Source organism: Haemaphysalis longicornis, unplaced genomic scaffold, assembly GCF_048455015.1.
Source record: "Haemaphysalis longicornis isolate Haplotype H1 unplaced genomic scaffold, Haemaphysalis longicornis Haplotype H1 scaffold_7, whole genome shotgun sequence".
Classification (NCBI taxonomy): Eukaryota; Metazoa; Arthropoda; class Arachnida; order Ixodida; family Ixodidae; genus Haemaphysalis; species Haemaphysalis longicornis.
In genome coordinates, this window is record NW_027526422.1 from 168,382,282 (window position 1) to 168,401,519 (window position 19,238).

The 19,238-nt window shown below is 49.5% G+C and overlaps 1 protein-coding gene across 2 annotated transcripts in view; it reads right to left on the bottom strand.

Moving 5' to 3' along the window:
- The window catches only part of LOC144147216 (focadhesin), a 263,925-nt gene that overhangs the window by 136,989 nt on the left and 107,698 nt on the right, over positions 1 to 19,238 (bottom strand). For both annotated transcript variants that reach the window (XM_077679299.1, XM_077679298.1), the window contains exons 9-11: positions 16,755 to 17,083; positions 7,000 to 7,170; positions 2,422 to 2,526 (exon numbers count right to left, since the gene is read on the bottom strand). In XM_077679299.1, the coding sequence (XP_077535425.1) occupies positions 2,422 to 2,526; positions 7,000 to 7,170; positions 16,755 to 17,083 (605 nt within the window). The remainder of the gene's footprint in view (positions 1 to 2,421; positions 2,527 to 6,999; positions 7,171 to 16,754; positions 17,084 to 19,238) is intronic.

The following is a 19,238-nucleotide window of genomic DNA, read 5'->3' on the forward strand; positions in this document are numbered from 1 at the left end:
AACGGTCACCATCCACGTGGGGGACCTAGAATTCCCGACTAAGAGGCAAGGCAGCACAGGCACACAGCAAGGCTCAGTCATATCCCCCCTCCTCTTCAACCTGGTAATGATGAGAGTCGCTGCGGCCCTCGACAGAATCCCGAGCGTTAACTACAACCTCTACGCCGATGACATCACCATATGGGCCGTCCACGGAAGCGACGGTCAGATCGAGGAAGCTCTACAACAGGCGGTGCAAGCAGTAGAATGCAGTCTCGACGGAACGAGACTTAGGTGCTCGCCGACGAAATCGGAACTGCTGGTCATAGCACCGAGCCGCACTCGATACGGAGCCCAGCCCAACATCAACCTCCACACGGCGGACGGGAGCGCCATACCACGAAAGGACATGCTGCGCGTGCTCGGCATGCACATACAAGCTAACGGCGCCAACGCGCACACGGTGCAACGGCTTTTACGCAAGGTCACTGCGGCAATGACGCTCATCCGCAAAGTCGCCACACGCCACGCTGGGATGCCGGAGGCCAGTGCACTACGGCTAGTCCAAGCGTTCGTGGTCAGCCACGTTGCATATGTCGCGGCCTACCACAACTGGACGGCGGCGGAGACCCAACGCATAGACGCGGCCCTCCGCCAGGCATACCGCGAGAGCCTAGGACTGTACAGATGCACTAGAACAAACCGCCTCCTTGAGCTGGGTGTGCACAACACACTCGCCGAGATTGCTGAAGCCCAACGCATGAACCAGCTAAATCGCCTCTCAAGCACGGTGGGGTCGCCACATCCTCGACAAAGCAGGACTTCGCCCTCTCTACGATCCCCCACCGCAAGCACAACCCCTACCCCCAGTCTTCATTCGCCGCCTGCACATCGCGCCCATTCCGAAGAACATGCACCCGGGCATCCACGACGCTCGCAGGAAAGCCCTGGCTAGAGCCCTCAGTAGACTGTACGCCAACGACGAGAGTGCACGATACGTAGACGTGGCCGCATACCACGCCAGACCCGGGCAGTACGCGGCAGCGGTCGTGACAGTGACCACGGGCGTCACAGTCACCGCGGCCAGCTTCCGAGCAAGTACACCAGCGCAAGCAGAAGAAATCGCCATCGCCCTCGCCGCAACCGACCCCGGCTGCGCAGTCATCCTCAGTGACTCAAAATCGGCCATACGCAACTACGGTACCAACGCTGTGGCGGCAATCGCGGCACGAATCCTCAGCAACGCTCCAGGCTCTACCACCCGACCCTTGAGGCTGCAATGGTTCCCCGCACACGAGGAGCAGGCCCCCGGGGTAGACCGCGCCCGCAACCACAACATCACTGCGGACCGGGCCGCTCGCGAACTCACCAGTCGGGCGGCCCCCATGGAGAGGTCTCCCCCAACGCCCCTGAATCCCAGACAGAGATCCCATGAAGATGCGCCCTACTTGCTACCTACACCACTAGAAGACTATGGCACCATACTACGGTGGTACTGAGACACCAGGAGACGGTTCCCGGCCCCACACCCCAACCTCACTCGAAGCGAGGGGACCTTCTATTGCCAAATACAGACAGACTCTGTGCTCACACCAGTACTGGGCCGCCACATAGCCCACGCAATCTACGAGACATCCGCGTGTACCGTCTGCCGCGCCACTCGCGGCACGCTGGCCCACATACTACAGTGCACACCCCAAGACCCCGCACCCTCAAGCATCCGACAGCTACCAGTGACAGTGCGAAGAGCCATCACCTCGTCAGACTACAACACCCAGAAATTAGTCGTCCAGTGCGTCCGGGAGGCCCTGGAGAGGCAGCAGGTAGGCGGCGCGAGCCCCTTGGGGCCGAGCACCGGACGCCTGACCTGAAGCTCCTAGGGCTGGCCCGGATGATGCCATCGGCGCCACCGGACCGTTACTAGTCAATAAAGTCTTTTCTCTCTCTCATTTCAGAAAGCTTTCAGTGATGTGTGGAGTTGCCAGTTAAGCCCCCGATGAGCATGTTTTATATTTCGAATTATCGATATATCAAACCATTTTGCAATCCCCTTGGAATTCGATATATCCGGGCTCAACTGTATGTACAAAAAGATTTGGTGGGCCTTCCACACCTGCCAGGTGGATGGTTCCGACAAAGGAATGGCCTTTTTTACTCTCCATACAACAGAGTAAGGCGTTTTTAAAATCTTTGTGCCCTACATCAGTCCCATTCCACATTTACAAGCAGTTTCCTTCTGGCCGAGTCCTCTGCTCTCTTTCCTCGGCAACTTGCAACCACTTCTGCACTTTTCCGCACATTCTCATAACTATGGGATGAGCACAGAAGGTACATCAAGAGCCGCAATGGCGTTTTTTTTTTTCCCAATGTCATAAAATCATGTGCGAAGAAGCATACCCTGCCCAGAAGCCCTCGTGTGGCCACCCCCCCTCATCTCCTCACCTTGTGGGTGGCAGTGTCGGGCAACGAGCGGAGCACCAGGGCCAGAATGTCTGGGCTGTGGCTACGAGCCAGGGCTTGGAGAAGAAGGGGCAGCACGCTCGGACCCTGCACGCACACACACACACACCAGGGCACAGGGCATGGGTCACACCACTTTAGCTCCCACTGCTCCTGTGGTTGTTTCGTGCACGCATTTTTTCACAATGAATGCATACCAACAACTTCAGGTTGATGTGCTTCCAGGAAAATGATGTAGACTGTGAGTACATGTAAAGTAGAACCTGATTCCAATTCAGAACCCCATTCATAGTTGATTCGCATTCAAATATTTCAGTATTGCTATCATCATCAGACTATATTTGTGTCCACTGCAAGATGATCCGCCGCGGTGGCTCAGTGGCTAAGGTGTTGTGCTGCTGAGCCCAAGGATACGGGTTCGATTCCCAACCGCGGCGGCTGCTTCTTGTGATGGCGGCAAAAAGCGAAAACGTCCCCCATATGTTAGAGATTTTAGTGCACGTTAAAAGTCCCCAGGTGGTCAAAATTAATCCAGAGCCCTTCACTACGGCGCACCTCATCACCTGTGTAGCATTGGCACGTTAAACCTCACAATCAAATCTAACCGACTGCAAGACGAAGACCTCTGCCATAACCTGCCAACCACTTCTCTCTCGTGATACCCACTATCACTCTTTGCTACCAAATTTTTTTATTTCATCCCACTATCGAAATAACAGTCTTCCACTTCACTTGTAGTACCACCAAAAAAAATTTAGCCTTTGGGTGTTTAATGAAGGTAAACCTGTGCTACGAGGCACGCCTTAGTGAAGGGCTCCAGATTAAACTATACTGCCTGGGGATCTTCGATGCGTGCCGCAAAATACGACAGCGTGGTAAGCTAGCTCGGGTAGCTGTACTGCCGAGAACATAATGTGAGCTGTGAGTACATGCACCTGCCAGCTGTTACTTTACGTGCCATTCAATATTCGGAGATCCCCATCTGTAGTCAATCCATATTGAAATAGTTTGGTACTGACATCATCTGTAGGGTTGCCACCTTTCCCCGAAAAGAAAAACTGGCCTTTGAGGGAGAGGGGGCGACGTGTTATATAAACGGTTGAATTTGTATTAAAAAAAAGGCGTTTTTTACATCCAATGCCATTTATTGTAGCGTTTTCCCAGACAGAAATCAACACAACTTTTGTACTGAAAGTGATTGATACTGTTTTTATTGCTCTGAATGTGCTGCACTGAAAAGTAACCGCCCTTGCTGACCACGGTGGCGGCATTGCGTTGTGTTGTTCCTCCCCTTGGTCCCCCTCCATCTCAGGGAGGGCGCTCGCCCATGTTTTTTTCTGCTCGCATGTCTTTCCACAGCTTGTTGACACATATTTATCGTCGCAGTTGGCAAATTGACGCTTATAAAAGGCCAAAAAAGAAATAGTCACGGCACAATGGCCAAAAAACTGGCCAATGGCGGCCGGTTTTAAGTGTGGACCGGCAGGCGGCAACCCTAATCATCTGCCTATTCATACCCACAGCAGGACGAAGGCTCCTTCCACCGCAGCCTTCCAACCACTGCTATGTCGTGATGCCTGCATTCATTCCTTGCACCCGAAATTTAATTATTTCACCCGTCCAGTGAGTCAATGGTCTTCCCTACTACTAGTCCTGTCTTATGGCAGCCACTACCTGGTGATCCGCAGGAACAGGTGTCTACTAAGGCGCCAAATTTCTGCCTTAGAGATCATCACCAGCCATGAACGCTGGTTGTACACCCCTCTTTTCAATCACACAAGCAGCCTACTGTTCATTAGAGAGTGCATTCCGAGTGCCCCCCAGCCTGTACACTTTTACGCTGGGTTTCTTGCTTGTGGTTATGATGGTAATATAGTCCTCCACCTGTTCTTGCATATTACTTTCGGTACTGAAGCACTATTCTACTGCCTGGTAGTCTCATATCACTTCAGATTTTTTGAAGGACTGAATTTTGCGAAGCTCACATCTGTTGCATACCTAGAAACCACTCTCTTTTTTGCCACAAAATAAGCAAAACAAGCTGTTATTTTTAATGGCCACACAATCAATCCCCTCTCTCGTGCTGCCACATCTTCCATCTGTTAACCTACATTCAGTACTCGGATACTCTATCACTGGCAGCAACACACTGCATTGATTGCAGAAACTTGCCGATATCCCTCCATGCCGGGTGATCAAAATGGCTGCAGCAACGTTACAAGGGTCACGCAACCAGCTCAAATACCATATTTACTCGCGCAATACTCACCCTTTTTCTGGAAAAATCGGTGTGAAGTTAAGGGGTGCGATAATCATGCGGGGAAAAAATTCGAGTGGTAACAAAGATTTGAATAGGTTGTGATGCAGGTTGTTTTTACGATAAGGAGGTGTTAATCTGATCAGGTGGAGAAGGACGAGGCTGTTGGCTGCGGACAAGGATAACGTGTATTTACGGGACAAATAACTGGAAAAATAGATATATGAGCATTAACATAATCAAGTCACGAGAGTTAATGTCCTATGCAACAAAGTTCGCGCCCCAAAATAGTTCGCGCTCACGTGTGGAGGTCGTTGACATCTGTGAGCTGGGTAGGTGCACTTGACTCGGTGCGCTGGTCGATATGCTTGAGCGGTGTGCTGACGCGAGGCCCTAGTCGGTAGCGCTGCTGCTGGTCGATGAAAAGAGCTGCTTGCTTGAAGGATTCCAGAGCCTTTCTGTCGCTGCTACTCGGTGGCTCGAAGAGACCTGGTGTAGCTCGGCACGGAGATCACCTGGGCGTTCACACCCAGCAGAGCTTTCCAGGGGAAAGGCGCGGCTCGGAGCGGAGGTTCCCCGAACGTTAGCGTCCCGCAGGTCGCTCCCAGAACCTCGTTCTTCCTGCTTCTCCGTGCCACCACCGTCTTCTTCCTCCTCCTCCTTCTCCATCGCCCCCTTCTTCCGCCTCCGCACACCTCGACTTCTTCGCTTCCACCTGCCGACCCCTGTCCGGTGAACAGCGCCTCCTCACATAGGTGTTACGCATAATCAAGACAATTCCAACAGGGACTTGTCTTCGTAATAAAAGTACAGGGTCGAACCGCAAAACTTTATTTGTTGCGGCCAGCTGCCGCCCAACTTCACCATCTTGTGTTTGCTAGTGGTCGACTCAAGTGGGAACAATCCTAGTTCAAGTCAGTGCTGCTAACATTGCTGGTCGTCACCTCGTTGTCACCTCCGGATTTCACATTGGCTTCAGAGGCCTCGTCTCCATCCCACACCTAGAGTCAGTCGCATCCAGGGCATTCGATAAGCCCGTCTTCTTGAAGCTCTTGACGATGACAACTGCACTGATCATTCCCCACGCTTCCAATATCCAGCTGCACAGCAGCTCCACAGACGGTGTCCTTATTTTTAAGGCTGGCATCAGAGTGTGCTGGCCTTCAGCCATCCACTCTGCGTAATGCCTTCGAACGTTATCTTTGAACGGCTTGTTCAGAGACACGTTCAAAGGCTGGAGCATGGACTTTAGGCCACCTGGAATGACAGCCAGCTCAGTGGGCAGCTTGTTTAACTTTGCTTGTCTTCTTGGTCGCCTTCAGTTCCTCATGCTGCCGTCTCCGGTAGCACACGCTGAACTCGACACGGACGGGCCTGCTTGCGGCGTGGTTGCCATGCTCCATAGCATGCTCGATAGCTTTCAGCTTGAAAGCAGCTGTATACCTGGCATACCATCCCATGGGAAAGCAGCAACGAAACCACCACGGAACAAAGCAATGAAAAACTTCTCAAAATGGCGGGAAGTGAGCTCTCGACAACTGATTAGACTGACTGCTGCTGCTCCTTCAACGAAGGGACGACCGCAGGCTGCGCAAACGCTGCCTAGTAGAGTGCAGGCGAAACCAGCCCAACGACAGCGTGAGTGGCGTTTGCGAGATGGCGCTACTCTGCCATGCACTTGACGCCTGGATACCCTGCGCCCTCCACCAGAACAGAGTGGTGGCAAGCGCGTGCATCATGTGGGCTTCCTGATCAGACGACTTTATCCGTTGCAGTTTTAGGAGTGCGAGGATTACGCGAGAAAACAAAATCCAAGTTTTGGCAGCTCACATTACGGGTGCGAGCATTACGTGAGTGCAAGATTATGCGAGTAAATACGATTGTAGCCTCACATTTAGCTTTAGGTTGCACAGTCAGCGATAAGTGAAAGGGTAGCTTGATTTCATTTACTAAAATTATGAAACACCGCGGAAAAACCGTTTGGTGTATAAATAAAATATGATGAACTGACAGCAAATACGCATTTTTCTTTGCTGTGGCAGAAATTTTGTTGCAGCAGCATTCGTTTTTGAGAAGCTTACCTCAACTTCTACAAATCTCTTAATGCTGAAACAACAAGGCGGGAAGAAAGGGATGATGATGATAATTAATTATTTAATGGCGCAGAGTCAAAAGAGGGCAGACAGCAGCAAAACTTATTCATAAATAATTACGACTGCTGTAGAACTACTGAAATCAGTCAGAGAAAGTTAAATGGTTTAAAAGACATAGGATGACTGAGAGGGTAAAGGGGAGAGGCCCACCAATTGGCTGCAGTCATCAACTGCTCTGCGGAGGGCGTCCAGGGCCATCGTGGCATCTTCCAAGGTCGAGCTTCCCAGCAAGGCAGAGGACGCCACCAGCGCCCCCAAGAAGGCACCATCTCGACCCCCAATCAGAATGCCAGACAAGCCACGCCAGCACTCCACCGATTCCTGCACGGCATTCACATTGTCACGATCCCTGTCATCATTGTCATTATCAAAATCATCATCATCCTTCCAACAATCTGGTAGTTGTCCTCCACAAAACAAATTCCTGTTTCAGCCATTTGTGTCGCATCTATCTTCCATCAGCCAAATTCACTTTTCACTAGAGTTGTGTTTTCTACCAAATTTTCAGCCCTCCGTCGCTTCTCTCAGAGTAGAGATTGTTACTTTCAGGGTTCACCCCTTTTCAGTCCTCTCATTCACATGGCAAACTTGGGTAACTGTTCTTTTTCTTTCGTCTAGCTAGGCTAGACAAATAAATGATTCATATTTTTTTGCCAGCTCCGCTGCAGTAAAGGAGAAAAAGATTTTCCTGCTCTAGAGAAATGATTGGGTACCAGATAGGCACAGAGTGGTTGCCAACCGAAACTGCTCTTTCAAAGGGTTGCCAGAACAAACAACAAGTGAATACCAAGAGATGTTTTTGGGACATCGCCACACGCTAGCACAGCTAGCGCAAGAGAAGCTTGCTTGAATGCAGCAATATGCAGATGAAGCAGAACAATTACAAAATGGAACAACTGTTGCACTTAGATCACCCCTGCGGCTTACTTTATAGCTGTGATCTGCCATTCCGAGCATGGGCTTTTTAGATACGACTGCATCTCATTCACTCGCCTTGTCCCTCCATACGGCGTTGTTGTTGTCCGTCCACATCCCTCCCCCATTCTCCTCGCCGCGCGAGCTGCGCTCTCCGCCGCTCACCCCCTCTTCTCTCCGATAGCGAACACTCTCTCGCGAGGGGCATTGGATTGGATTCGATTGGGTTGGCTTGGCTTGGATTGGATTAAAGTAGATTGTGTTGGATTGTGTTGCGTCACAGCCGCGCCACGTTGCGTCATAGCCGCGGTCGTTCCAGCACCGGCGTTCCAATTTTGGGCACGTGCATAGACTTGATCTTCGCGGCAAATTGCACGGTGGTCCCGTTACTTCACCATCCACTACCCGTACACTTCAGCGACCACAAGGACGTCATCGTTAACATTACGCCACGTGTTAAATAAAGAATACATCATACACGTTCCTCACACGTTTCAAGAACCAACCCAACGGAAACACCAAGTGAACCCCCAAGATGCGTCGCATCTCCACAAGGTTCCCCTCGCGGGAAGGTGGGGTAATTTTTGGGCTCAGACACACTGGCTCAAACTCACTCGAGCTCCAACTTGCACCAGCTCAGGCTTCACTCAGGCTCTGACAAACAAAGCCAACTAGGCTCACACTCAGACTCAAACTCACACTCATAAGTTTAGACATAAATAAACCTGAATGAGCGAACTCATGAGTCAGACTGTTGATTTCTGGTTACGAATACTACAGACCAGCAAGCAGGCATGCTCAGAAAACACTACCCGTTGTATTATTGGCTGCCCCCTGAAAAAAAAAATAACTGCGTAGAATTACAGCCACTTGTCACGGTAACTCAAGCACAGCAGCAGTTGCCATGCAGCCCATGGCAGCATATTCAAGCCCTCCCAATGCACTCGGGAAACGCATTGCCCTGCTATTGCGCTGCCTTGTCTGGCGACCCATTGCATTGACCGTTGTGCTGACCCACAGTGTTCCGTCACGAATTCCTTTAAGCGTGCATAATTGTTGCAAACCTTTTAGAGAACCATTACAGGCCCTTCAAACATTTTGTGGGAACAAGGTCAACTGATTCACATAGAGAATAACTCCTCACACTGATGGCTATTGCCATAAAAGAAAGGCATGACATTTCCTCATGAGGTTTTTGTGTTTAAAGCATTGCACTAACTCTGCTAATAGGGATAAATAAAAACTGCACGGGGGGAAGGCAGGGGAGAAGGGGTTTGTCAATACCCAAGTTGATATAGCTGCTGTTAGCACTCTTTGCAAGCAGTTGCTATGCGTCAAGGCAGGGAAGTGCTGAAAATAAATATGTACTATCTTACCGTACAATTTCAGCATTAGAATTTAAGGGTCTACAACAAAATGCATCTTGGTATCTGTGCTTCAAATACACTTCATGTGACATGTGACGCTAGGATAACAATACTGTACCTGGACTCACCACAAGGGTGAAGCTACGTTTCGTTCAAAATGCTTGAGTGCGAACGCAAGCTAGCACAACACAGAGATCACCAAAGCTGTTGTTAAATTGTTAAAAAATGGCTGTAATGGTATTAAGGTAAAGTAGCACACCTAGAAACATTTTCAGCAGCTAGAACATTCCTCGGGGTCAAAATCTAATTTTGTCCACGGAAAGCTTTCTGTGTTTTGAGCCGACATGATCCACTATCAAGTTCAGAGCTGTGGTCAGCATAGAGTTTCATACTAATACATACTAAAAGGAAATCTTTCGCTGCAGTCGTGTACCATCGTGGGCACCGCCATAGCCATAGAGTTTCTTACTATATACACTAGAGAGGAATCTTGCGCTAGCGCCTATGCGGCTCACACCATGGACATCTGTGTCATCTTGGGCCGCCATTATACCATGCACTCGCCTCAGTTTCATCCTTGGCTTGGATTGAAACGTTATACAGTAGAATCTCGATGATACGATTCTGGGTGATACGAATTTCGGGATGATACGAATTTCCGAAAAGTCCCGGCAAAATTGCATTGTTTGCAATGGGAAAAATTTCGGCTGTTACGAACGGACCTGCGCGGCCCGGCGGATGATACGAACAAGCCGGCGAGGCGCCCGACTGCCGAACAAGCAAGTGACGGCTCTCTCTCCCCATTTGTCACTCTTCTTTCTCCAGAAACGGCCGGGCTGTTGTTTTCTGCTCGCGAAAACGCGCCCCGCACGCCCCATGCGCGCCGCGAAACCTCTTGCACGCTGCGCGCGCCGCGGCCGGCGGCGGTAACATGGCGGCGGCTTCGGCCGCGAAGTGGCACGGCCGCTTGAGCGACTGCATCTAGCCGCTCTTTAAAATGCCGCTCAAGGCAGACACGAAGTTTCTTGTGCAGTAAAGGAGCTGATAACGTGTGTGAAAACGGTACTATAAAACACCATTCGCGCCGCTAGTGAAAGCACCCATAAAATATCTGCCGGAGTGCTAAGCCTAAACATCTCGGGCGGAGCCAGCGGGCTGTCTCGAGCGTTTCGCAAGTCGTCAGCGTCTTTTTCTGACCGAGGTAGGAGATACCGCGGGCGCGAAATCGTCAATGCGGCCTTGAAAATACAGCGCGCGCAAAGCCGAGGCGTGCGAATCGCGTGCGAAAACGCACCATGCGGTTCACGCTTGACTGTTGCGGCTTGTAGCGAGCTTGGTCACCGGGAGTGAGGAGACAAGCGCGAAGCTAGGCGAAGCGTTACGCGCTCCAGAAAGGACTGCTTTGTGACGTGGGGGTTTAAAAAAAGCAGAAAAAATCACAGATTTGTTCACGCGAAAGTAAGAAAAGAAATAAACGAAAACTTTTTTCAGCGCTCAATTTTTTGGTCTGTGTTGGTTCATACGAATTTCGGATGATACGAATATTTTTCACGGTCCCGCGAGATTCGTATCATCGAGATTCTACTGTAGTGGCCGTATATTTCGAAATATTCGAACACTGGCACAAAAATGCAAAAAATGCTATGGTATTATATAAGTGGAAAATAAATCAGACTGTTTTAAAGCTATGAAAAAAAAGGAGGTAAAGCATATTTTCGCCGGAATGGTTGTGCCTACTATTCTGGAGATCGAGCTGGTAGTTAAGGGGGCAGACTGGTCTTAGAGCTATTTTTTTTTATTTACTGACCAATTTTAATGAAACTGCACAGCAATATGGAGTTTTTTGTGCTGATTTCAAATCTGCAATTAGATTTCTTGTAAGTTGATTATATTTTGGCATAATTAGTGATTAATTGCCATTAGTTTGGGACGCAATTAAAAAATAACCATGGCACACAGAATAGCATTAACCACGTGGCTAGACAGAGAAATGACTAAAGAATACAATATAGGAATTACTTTTTTGATTTAGCTATTTTTGGTCTCTTTACAACACACTGAACTCCACTCCTCCTGTACTCTGCAAGAAATGGCTCACAAGTGGTGTCAATTGAACACGATGCTAATTTTCCAAAACCTCCACTTCAAAATTTGTTTCCTACATTGTATGCTCCACACGTGTAGGTATCATCAGAAAAAAAAATTACAGCCCTACCTGCTCTGGGTGCCGAGATATTTGGGGACAAAACTGAACGAAGTCCTAAAATTTGAGTTTTGAGAAAAGTGCAAAAAACAAACGGCACACATTTTAATGACAGATACTACGGTGTATGTACAGATTTACAGTGCAAGATTGCTAGTAACCACCAGGAATGTAGTCTGACTGCTTATTAGCTCTTGAATGACGCTTTTTTAGGGCCTGTTGGACTCTTTCTGCTGAGGTGTGCTTGCGAGCCAAGTCTTGTGCTCGTTGATGCTCCTTCTCGGTCATTCGCTTGGTGCTCTTCACGCTAGGGTTTAAGCTGAGGGCTTTCAGGATTCCTGATGAGGTTTTCGCGTTGCCAGCATTAAACCTCATCACCGCCTCTGCAACAGCGGCTTGAACAGTGAAGAGCGACGCATGACGCTCCTTGGGTGCCAGTACCCAGATAGGCGAATGAAGGCTTTCGTTGCTATTCTGGGTTTTACCCCGTGCACACCTTTCGAGCAGCTTCTTATTCGACAAGCGCTGATAAATTAGAAGCAGGGCTTTGCACACGTGTGGTGGCAAATTATACCGGTGCTTTGGCATGGGTTCTCCCTTGGCAAGTGCTGCATTTTGGCGGCACCAAGAGTCGAGGCCAGTCGGGCACAGGCTGTGATTGTGCAGTGCATCATTTGACATAATGTGGTGGTAGGTCGCCATGACTGCCTTTTCCATTGCCTCAACATCACCTTTGTGAGACTTGAGGGCTCAGCCGTAGTAAGAGCTTAGCTTGGTGACAAGGTCACCCGTCAGCCTTCCCTTTTCTCCAAGATTTTCTGAGCTACTACCCTTGTGCTTTGCAAGCGCAGTTTTTAAATTGATGAACATTCGCTTCTGTACATGATTCACACAATCTTCTTTTTCAATTTGAATGAACCCCTACACCTTTTTATCTTGCAAGGCGAGGAAAGTTCGACAATCGCCATCACAGAGAATGGTTGTGTATCTTAGCCCATACTTTTTAAGCGACCGTTCGAAAAGGATAAGGGTTGCTTCCACTTCCAGCTCTCCAGATTTTTTTTCCGTGTTTTTCTGGCAGGTGTGGGTAGCACGCCAAGCTTCATAGGCCGGATCACCTTCCTTCGGCCCTCGCTCACACCCCGCGCAAAAGTTGCTCAGCACAACATAATCGATGACAAGCCCAGTGAAAAGTTCAATGACCACACCCACACCTATGTGGGATGAGTGTCCACGAGTCATCCACGACCCATCATACGACACGGCAATGTTCCCGGGGTTAGCGACATCCAGTTCATGTTAAAGTTCGCGAACCGACCGTGCGCTTTCACTCGTCACTTTCTTGGCAGCACGAGCTGCCGCTGGGGTTAGCTTTTGTTTTACGTACCCTTGCCAAGTTTTCTTATGAAGACCGCGGTGAGAAATGTTCATGGTTGAGAAGATGTCATTTAGAGCAGCTTGGCGATTTCCGGTAGGTTGCATCACGCGAGCAGCGAGGATGTTTACAGCGAAAGGGTTCATTTTCTGGGTTCCGTTGACGCACGGCGAGCTCCATGCTGCCGCGACATCTCCACAGTTCGCACACACCACCATTAGTTTTACCGCAAGGCCATACTCGCGGTCACATTTCTCAACGCGAACATCTCCGCCACACATTCTGCACTTCACAGCGCTAAAAAGCTCATTCACCGACTCGAGGTTCACAATGACGAAGGCCGTCTCGTCGACAGGCTGGGCCTCTTCGTCGGTCTTATCCAGACGACCAAATTTCCTTTTCGTCGCTGGGGTTGACGCAAGCTTCTGTAGTTTTGCTTCAGCGTTATCTTGTCTTGCCTGAAGATCTGCTGGCTGCAGCATCGTCGTATCTCGGCGGATGCGGCTGCTGCGAGTCGGAACTTCCAAGGCCGGTAGGCGTGTTAGGCCTAGGTCAACATCGGCAGCTTCGGTGGGCGACGCGGTGTCCCGTTCTTCATCACTTTTCTCTGGGGGTGCAGCGTTGTGGTTGAAGTTACTTCCCATAGATTTCTTCCTTTTTCTGCCATATTTATGTCGCATATTAAACTTGCGGCCCGGGTTCGGCATAGTTACACGCTCGCCGTTATCGAAGATGGCTACCCGCTTGCACTGCGCTTTGCGCGCAGCAGACGCTGCTGATCCGCATCCGCCAATCAGATGACACTATTTTGGTCACGTCAGCTCAGCAGCCAATAACGCTGCACATTTGACCTTTTCTTGTACACTTTTTTCTTCGCGACCAGAAAATGAGGCAGCCGTGGCAGGAAATCAAAGACGAAGAAGCGGTCTTTCAAACGAGACCAAGATGGACGCTTTCGTTAGCCGAGAACGCTAGCTACACTTGGCAAGAAAAGTGCCGTTTTACCATCGAAATCCGAGCGAACTGTGCGGTGGGGTGCACTTAAAAATGATATTTACAGTAAAATATAGCACCTTTTGGTGAGAAAATTTGCAAACTGATAAAAAACTGGCCATGGATGCCGAAAATGCCATTTTTAAAAAATCGACTTTTTGGCCATTTTTCGGCCTCAAAGACCCGTCTGCCCCCTTAACAACAATGTTAATATTTTGTGGGAAACTTATCAGAGACTCTTATTTTGTTATTTTACCATTATTTCAAATAATAAGTTGTTTGAAAAGCTTGGAAATGTTTTTAGCGTGCCTATGAAAACGTCGCCTTTGTGGTGAACCGATGCACTGACCGTCAGCTCCAGTTTAACAGAACTTGTTGCTGAGTGATTTGGTTCATACTTGATGAATAAGGAAAACATGGCGTTAACTCTTTCCTTACGGCGCCATAGGCCATCGGACACGGAGTTCCGATGATTTCAAATGTCCCGCAAAACCTTAAAACGGCACCTGACGGACAACTGACGCCATCCGGCGTATTTATTGACAACTCATTTTTCGATTTTATTATGTTTTGTTGATATTTCGCGTGCAGAGACCGCACCAAGAGTGAAATTTGAACCCGCGATAGTGCCGAGTTGCGTGAAAACGGCATGTTTCACAGCGCACTCCACAAAAGCGGACAGCTGTGGCAGGGAGTTCGGCAGCTGTTGCTGCTGATTTTTGTTAAACCAGCGGCAGTGATGACTCCACGAACGATGTGAATTCGCTAGATTTTAGTTCTGATGAAGACGCTCGCATTCAAATGCCTCAGACCGACAGGTGCTGCCAGGTAGGTCTGTTTTTGACTTTGGGCTGTATTTATAAAAAAAATGGGCTTCCTATCTGACGACTGCGGCTTTACACATTGATGTGTAGGGTATGGACAATGTACGGTGGGGATATTTTGCCAAATGCGCCGTGTCATATCGCGTTATCACCTTCATAATAGCCTGACACTCGTGTCAGATTACCGCTACGGAGCGATGCGCGACTTTTCTCTAGAGCGCTGGATTTTTTTTCTGGTTTTTTACCACTAAAGTGAAAAGGATTTTGTATCAGAACACAAAACGTGTGCTTGGATGCATGAGCGACTTACACTCGAGTGGCTTTGAGGAGTGGCACAGCCGCCAGTTCCGCTAGGTTGACGGGCCCACAAAAATACAAAACTTGGTGTACAGCGTTGATATATATATTGAATCATAGCCAAGAAATGTAGGAACAATGTGTATATCTCAAAATTCCTAAAATAATTTTTAGGCTCGTTACAATCGCCTATATACGTTGTGTGTATACTTGTTTGTGCATTTTTTTCTGATTATTTGACTAGTAAACTGTAAGTAATTGTATCTTTCACACAACTGCTGTTATGTGTTTGTAAGAGTGATCTATAAGCTACAATTCCATGCATAGCAATGCTAAATGTGTCCACTAGCTCAAGAGAAAGAAATAGTTTTGTGGAAGCACTCAAAATCGGCCGTTTTTTTGCTGTAACGAAAGAGTTAAATAGCTGTGAGCGAAGACAAGATATGGACGGCCGCAGGCGCCCGTATTTGTCGAATCTGGTCCTCGTCGAAGTACATTTGGTTTCTTTTTTTCGTCAGCTGCAGCTTTCGCGGCGGCATACTACCCGCTCAATTATACGTTCCTTCAACTTCGGCATGACCATCGTTAGGTATGATCACGCACTGCCTGCTGTTTCACCGAGCACGCAGTTGTCCCGACTCATGGCTACCACGGAACCGGAAAGATTTCGGCTACCTTGTACCTCGTAGACGTGTTAATGGATAGTGAAGAAAGCGAATCCAAAAAACCACTGAAGAATCCAATTGTCATGCCAAGCCCAAGCCAGAAATAGGGGTCTTCCCATAATCCCCACGACGACATGGATTCCCAGGTGCAGTTTCCTTTCTAGTATACTTACTAAGAATCTCGATGGCCATAGCAGCCAGTGATGTTCCTTGCCTACTTGACTTGGCAAGCCACATGCGTTGTTTTTGCTCTTGGAGTCAAAATCAACAACGAACGTAATATTTTTTCTTGTTCGTCCAGCACAAAGCTTCTAAATAAGCGTCGACAAATAAATATTTTTGGGACTCCATTTTCATAATAATTCACCACACTTAGACAATCCTTTACGATAAAATTGTTGCTTTTTAAAGCCACAGGCAACTTTTGAGCCTGTACATGAGCCATGCCGAAACGTGCCTCCCCGGTACAGTGTAGGTGTGCCGTGCAGGGGACGAACCAATGGAGATTGCAGGTATTTTCTGCGATGAAAAAAATTCTATGAAGCGCTAACGTCCTTCGGAGAACTCCGGTTGCAGCCAGCGCAACCTAAAAGTTTTTAGCCAAACTCAACAGTTAAGGTGATTTTATACCATAAAATAGAAAAATAAGACAATTTAAGGCAATAAATAAGGATGAATTTAACAAACACAACCAACCTGACCGGTAAGCAGAAGGTGCTAGGGGTGCTGCTTACAACGGAGCTCCCAAGCAGAAATTTCCATCGGAAATTGGACTCCCCTTCCACCAACCAGCCCCGGATGACACACCTTTCTCCTAGTACACCATATCCCCAGTACATGACAGAATGCTCACTGAAGTGCAGCTTGCCAAGACAGTGGCAGCAAATTTCCCTCTAGTATATCATCCGCATCATCATCATCACCAGCCCATCTACGCCCACTGCAGGGCAAAAGCCTCTCCCATTAATCTCCAATTACCCCGGTCCTGGGCTAACTGCGACCAATTTATCCCTGCAAACTTCTTGATCTCGTCTGCCCATCTAACTTTCTGCCGGGCCCCTGCCACGCTTGCCTCCCCTAGGGATCCACTCTGTTACCCTTAATGACGAACGGTTATCTTGCCTTCACATTACATGCCCTGCCCACGTCCATTTCTTCTTCTTAATTTCTACTAATATGTCCTTATGTCCTCAAGTATATAGTAGTATGAAACTCTATGGCATTTAGAGGCCTCCCTTCCTCCCTTCCAACTCAAGGGCCACCCACCTTTGGGGGAAGGTGCAGGCACTGTGCGGTGAACAGGGCCCCAGCCACCAGCGGATGCAGGCTGGAGGAAGAGGCCCACACTGTGGGGTCCACTTCCTCCGGGCTCACTTGTTCCCCTGACCGGCCGCTGACCGTCCCGTCCCCCTCTGGCGGTGCTCCAGCGTGGGAAGGAGCGGCCACTCGGCCGAGCAGGCTGGCGGCCCGAGGCTGGAGGTTGCGAGGCAGCTGCTGCTGCTGCAGCAGCTCGCACAGGGGCAGAGACAGGCACTGGGCGAGGGGACCGCCTCCCCCTTCCCCTCCCGGACACACCGCATCCACGAGGGCCTCGCCTGCACCGAGGCACAACACCACAGAACCCTTCAACCCTCACTTCCCCTGTCCACGCACATTCGCACATCACTATACCTGTGCGGGAAACAAAAAAATGAAGGAAGCTCACACTAACGCATAAGACGCGTAAGGTAGCGAAGCTGCAGTACACAACCTTCACGACGGTTTAAGTCCACAATTGCAGCTGATTTGCTTCTTCTTTGCTGTCGCAACGAACTTTACTCCATCACTGCTGCAATAAGGGTGAGCGTCTTTCATTGTTTTCGAAGTGATAATCATTGGACACCACCTTCCTTGGAGGGGCGTCCACTATGACGTGTGTCTGTCATTCCAAGCAAGTGTTGCCACTATTATGGCGAACACTGGAGTTTTTTTTTTAAGGGGGGTGGAAGGGGGGAGGCAACCTTCAATCTTCCGAAGTGGGTATGCTTGGCTTAATAAACGTCCACTGGGGACACTGCGCGGTCGTTGTGAGGAACGCAGACACAAGCGCTGGGCATTTTCTTGGTTTTGTTAACTGCCGGGTGGATGCTGCAAGGCCCGCGCTCACGTGCACGCAGTCGGCTATTTCTTGGTATTTCTAACAGGGGACACAAAAAAAATTCCCCCGCATTTCCCCGAGGGGGAGAATGTGAAAGTGCGAATGCACGGTTGTCGGCCCGCTTGCGGCGCTTGCGCTCGGCCCCCGCAGCCCACCGCCTCGCCGCCTTCTCTTCCATCGGGTTTGTAGTATCACGTGTACACCACGCAGTTATCAAGCCGCTATAACGCCGCTGAGTCGCCAACGCACGCCGCTGACGACGTAGTTTGAATGCGTTAAAGATATAATGCGCGTCACTGACACTGATATCAGCGTCGCCTCCGTGGCTTGGTCGGTAGAGCGTCGCGCTGCGGCCGCAAAGTCCTCGGATCGAAACCTGGCGCCGGATGCTGTTTCTTTTTTAAATATAGAGGAGCACTGCGGACGCCGACGCCGCCGCCGGCGGTGGATGGTTTGGGGTCGCTTATAAAGAGCATTCGCTCTTAAAAGTTACGAAACAGCTTCACTGTCAAGGAAAGACGCGGGTCTTAGAATCCCGAAATTTGGCCAAAAAAATTGATTTTTCGAAATCGCAATTTTCGGAAAGTAGAGCTATTTTTCTCCTGGTTAGCAAAATATTCAGACCCAGGAGTACGTATTTGAGCCATAATATCAATTTATAGCACTGACGACCGCTAAAATCGGCCAAGATTCGACGCGAAAATAGCATCTTTTCGACGACTCGCCGACTCGCCGCTCGGGTTCTACATGCGCCACGGCGTCCATCTTGGTCTCATTCGAAAGTGCGTCTTATTGTTTTCAGTTCCCCGCCAGAACCGCTTCGTTTTGTCCGTTGGTTGCGAGTGAAACCCGGGTAAAAAAGAGATGGAACGCGCTGCCCAATTGGCTACTGACTGCACGTGACCGCAGGGCGCAACCTCATTGGCTGGGTGCAGTGGGTCGTCTGCTCGGCACTCTCATCACAGTGCAACGGCTCATGTATTCGTCTATGCAAGGACTGGCAAAAGCCCCGCATGGCGTAAAAATAAAGTAAATATGTCTATCGACAACTGAAAGGAAGAACTAGCAGTATTAAAAGCGTCTGGAGTACGGTTTTCTGCGTGTCTGACGACGACTTATCGCGAGAACGGCGCCAAGACGGAGGTAGGCTTAGCGCCGCCGCGGGCTGCCGAGACGATAGCGTCAGCGATATGATTACGCGGGCGGGTGCACTAAGGTGCGTCTATCTTTCGATCAGCAGCAAATAGAAAGAAAAGGGCAAAGTCCTCGGAGGCGTTGCCGAATCACCCCCCTACTCGGCGACTCATGTTGCCAGACTAGATTTCCGTGGCTATGCCAACTGCAGCGGAACTTTGTTTTGCTTGTTTTTACTTTTTTCTCTTTCTCCTTGCTGGCGGAAAGAGGGGTGCATCTGACTAAGTTCCGTGCAGTGCGCACTGGAACTCTGGGACTCCGGCACTCCAAGTGTGGTCGTCGCCGTTTCGCATTCACTCCTTCACAGCGGCCTTGGATTTGTGATCGCCGGCCACACGTCGCAACCCTGGACTTTGACTGAGAGTCACTGTTAATTATTGATAGTGACGCTGTTAGTCAGTGAGTGGAAGCGGTTTGGC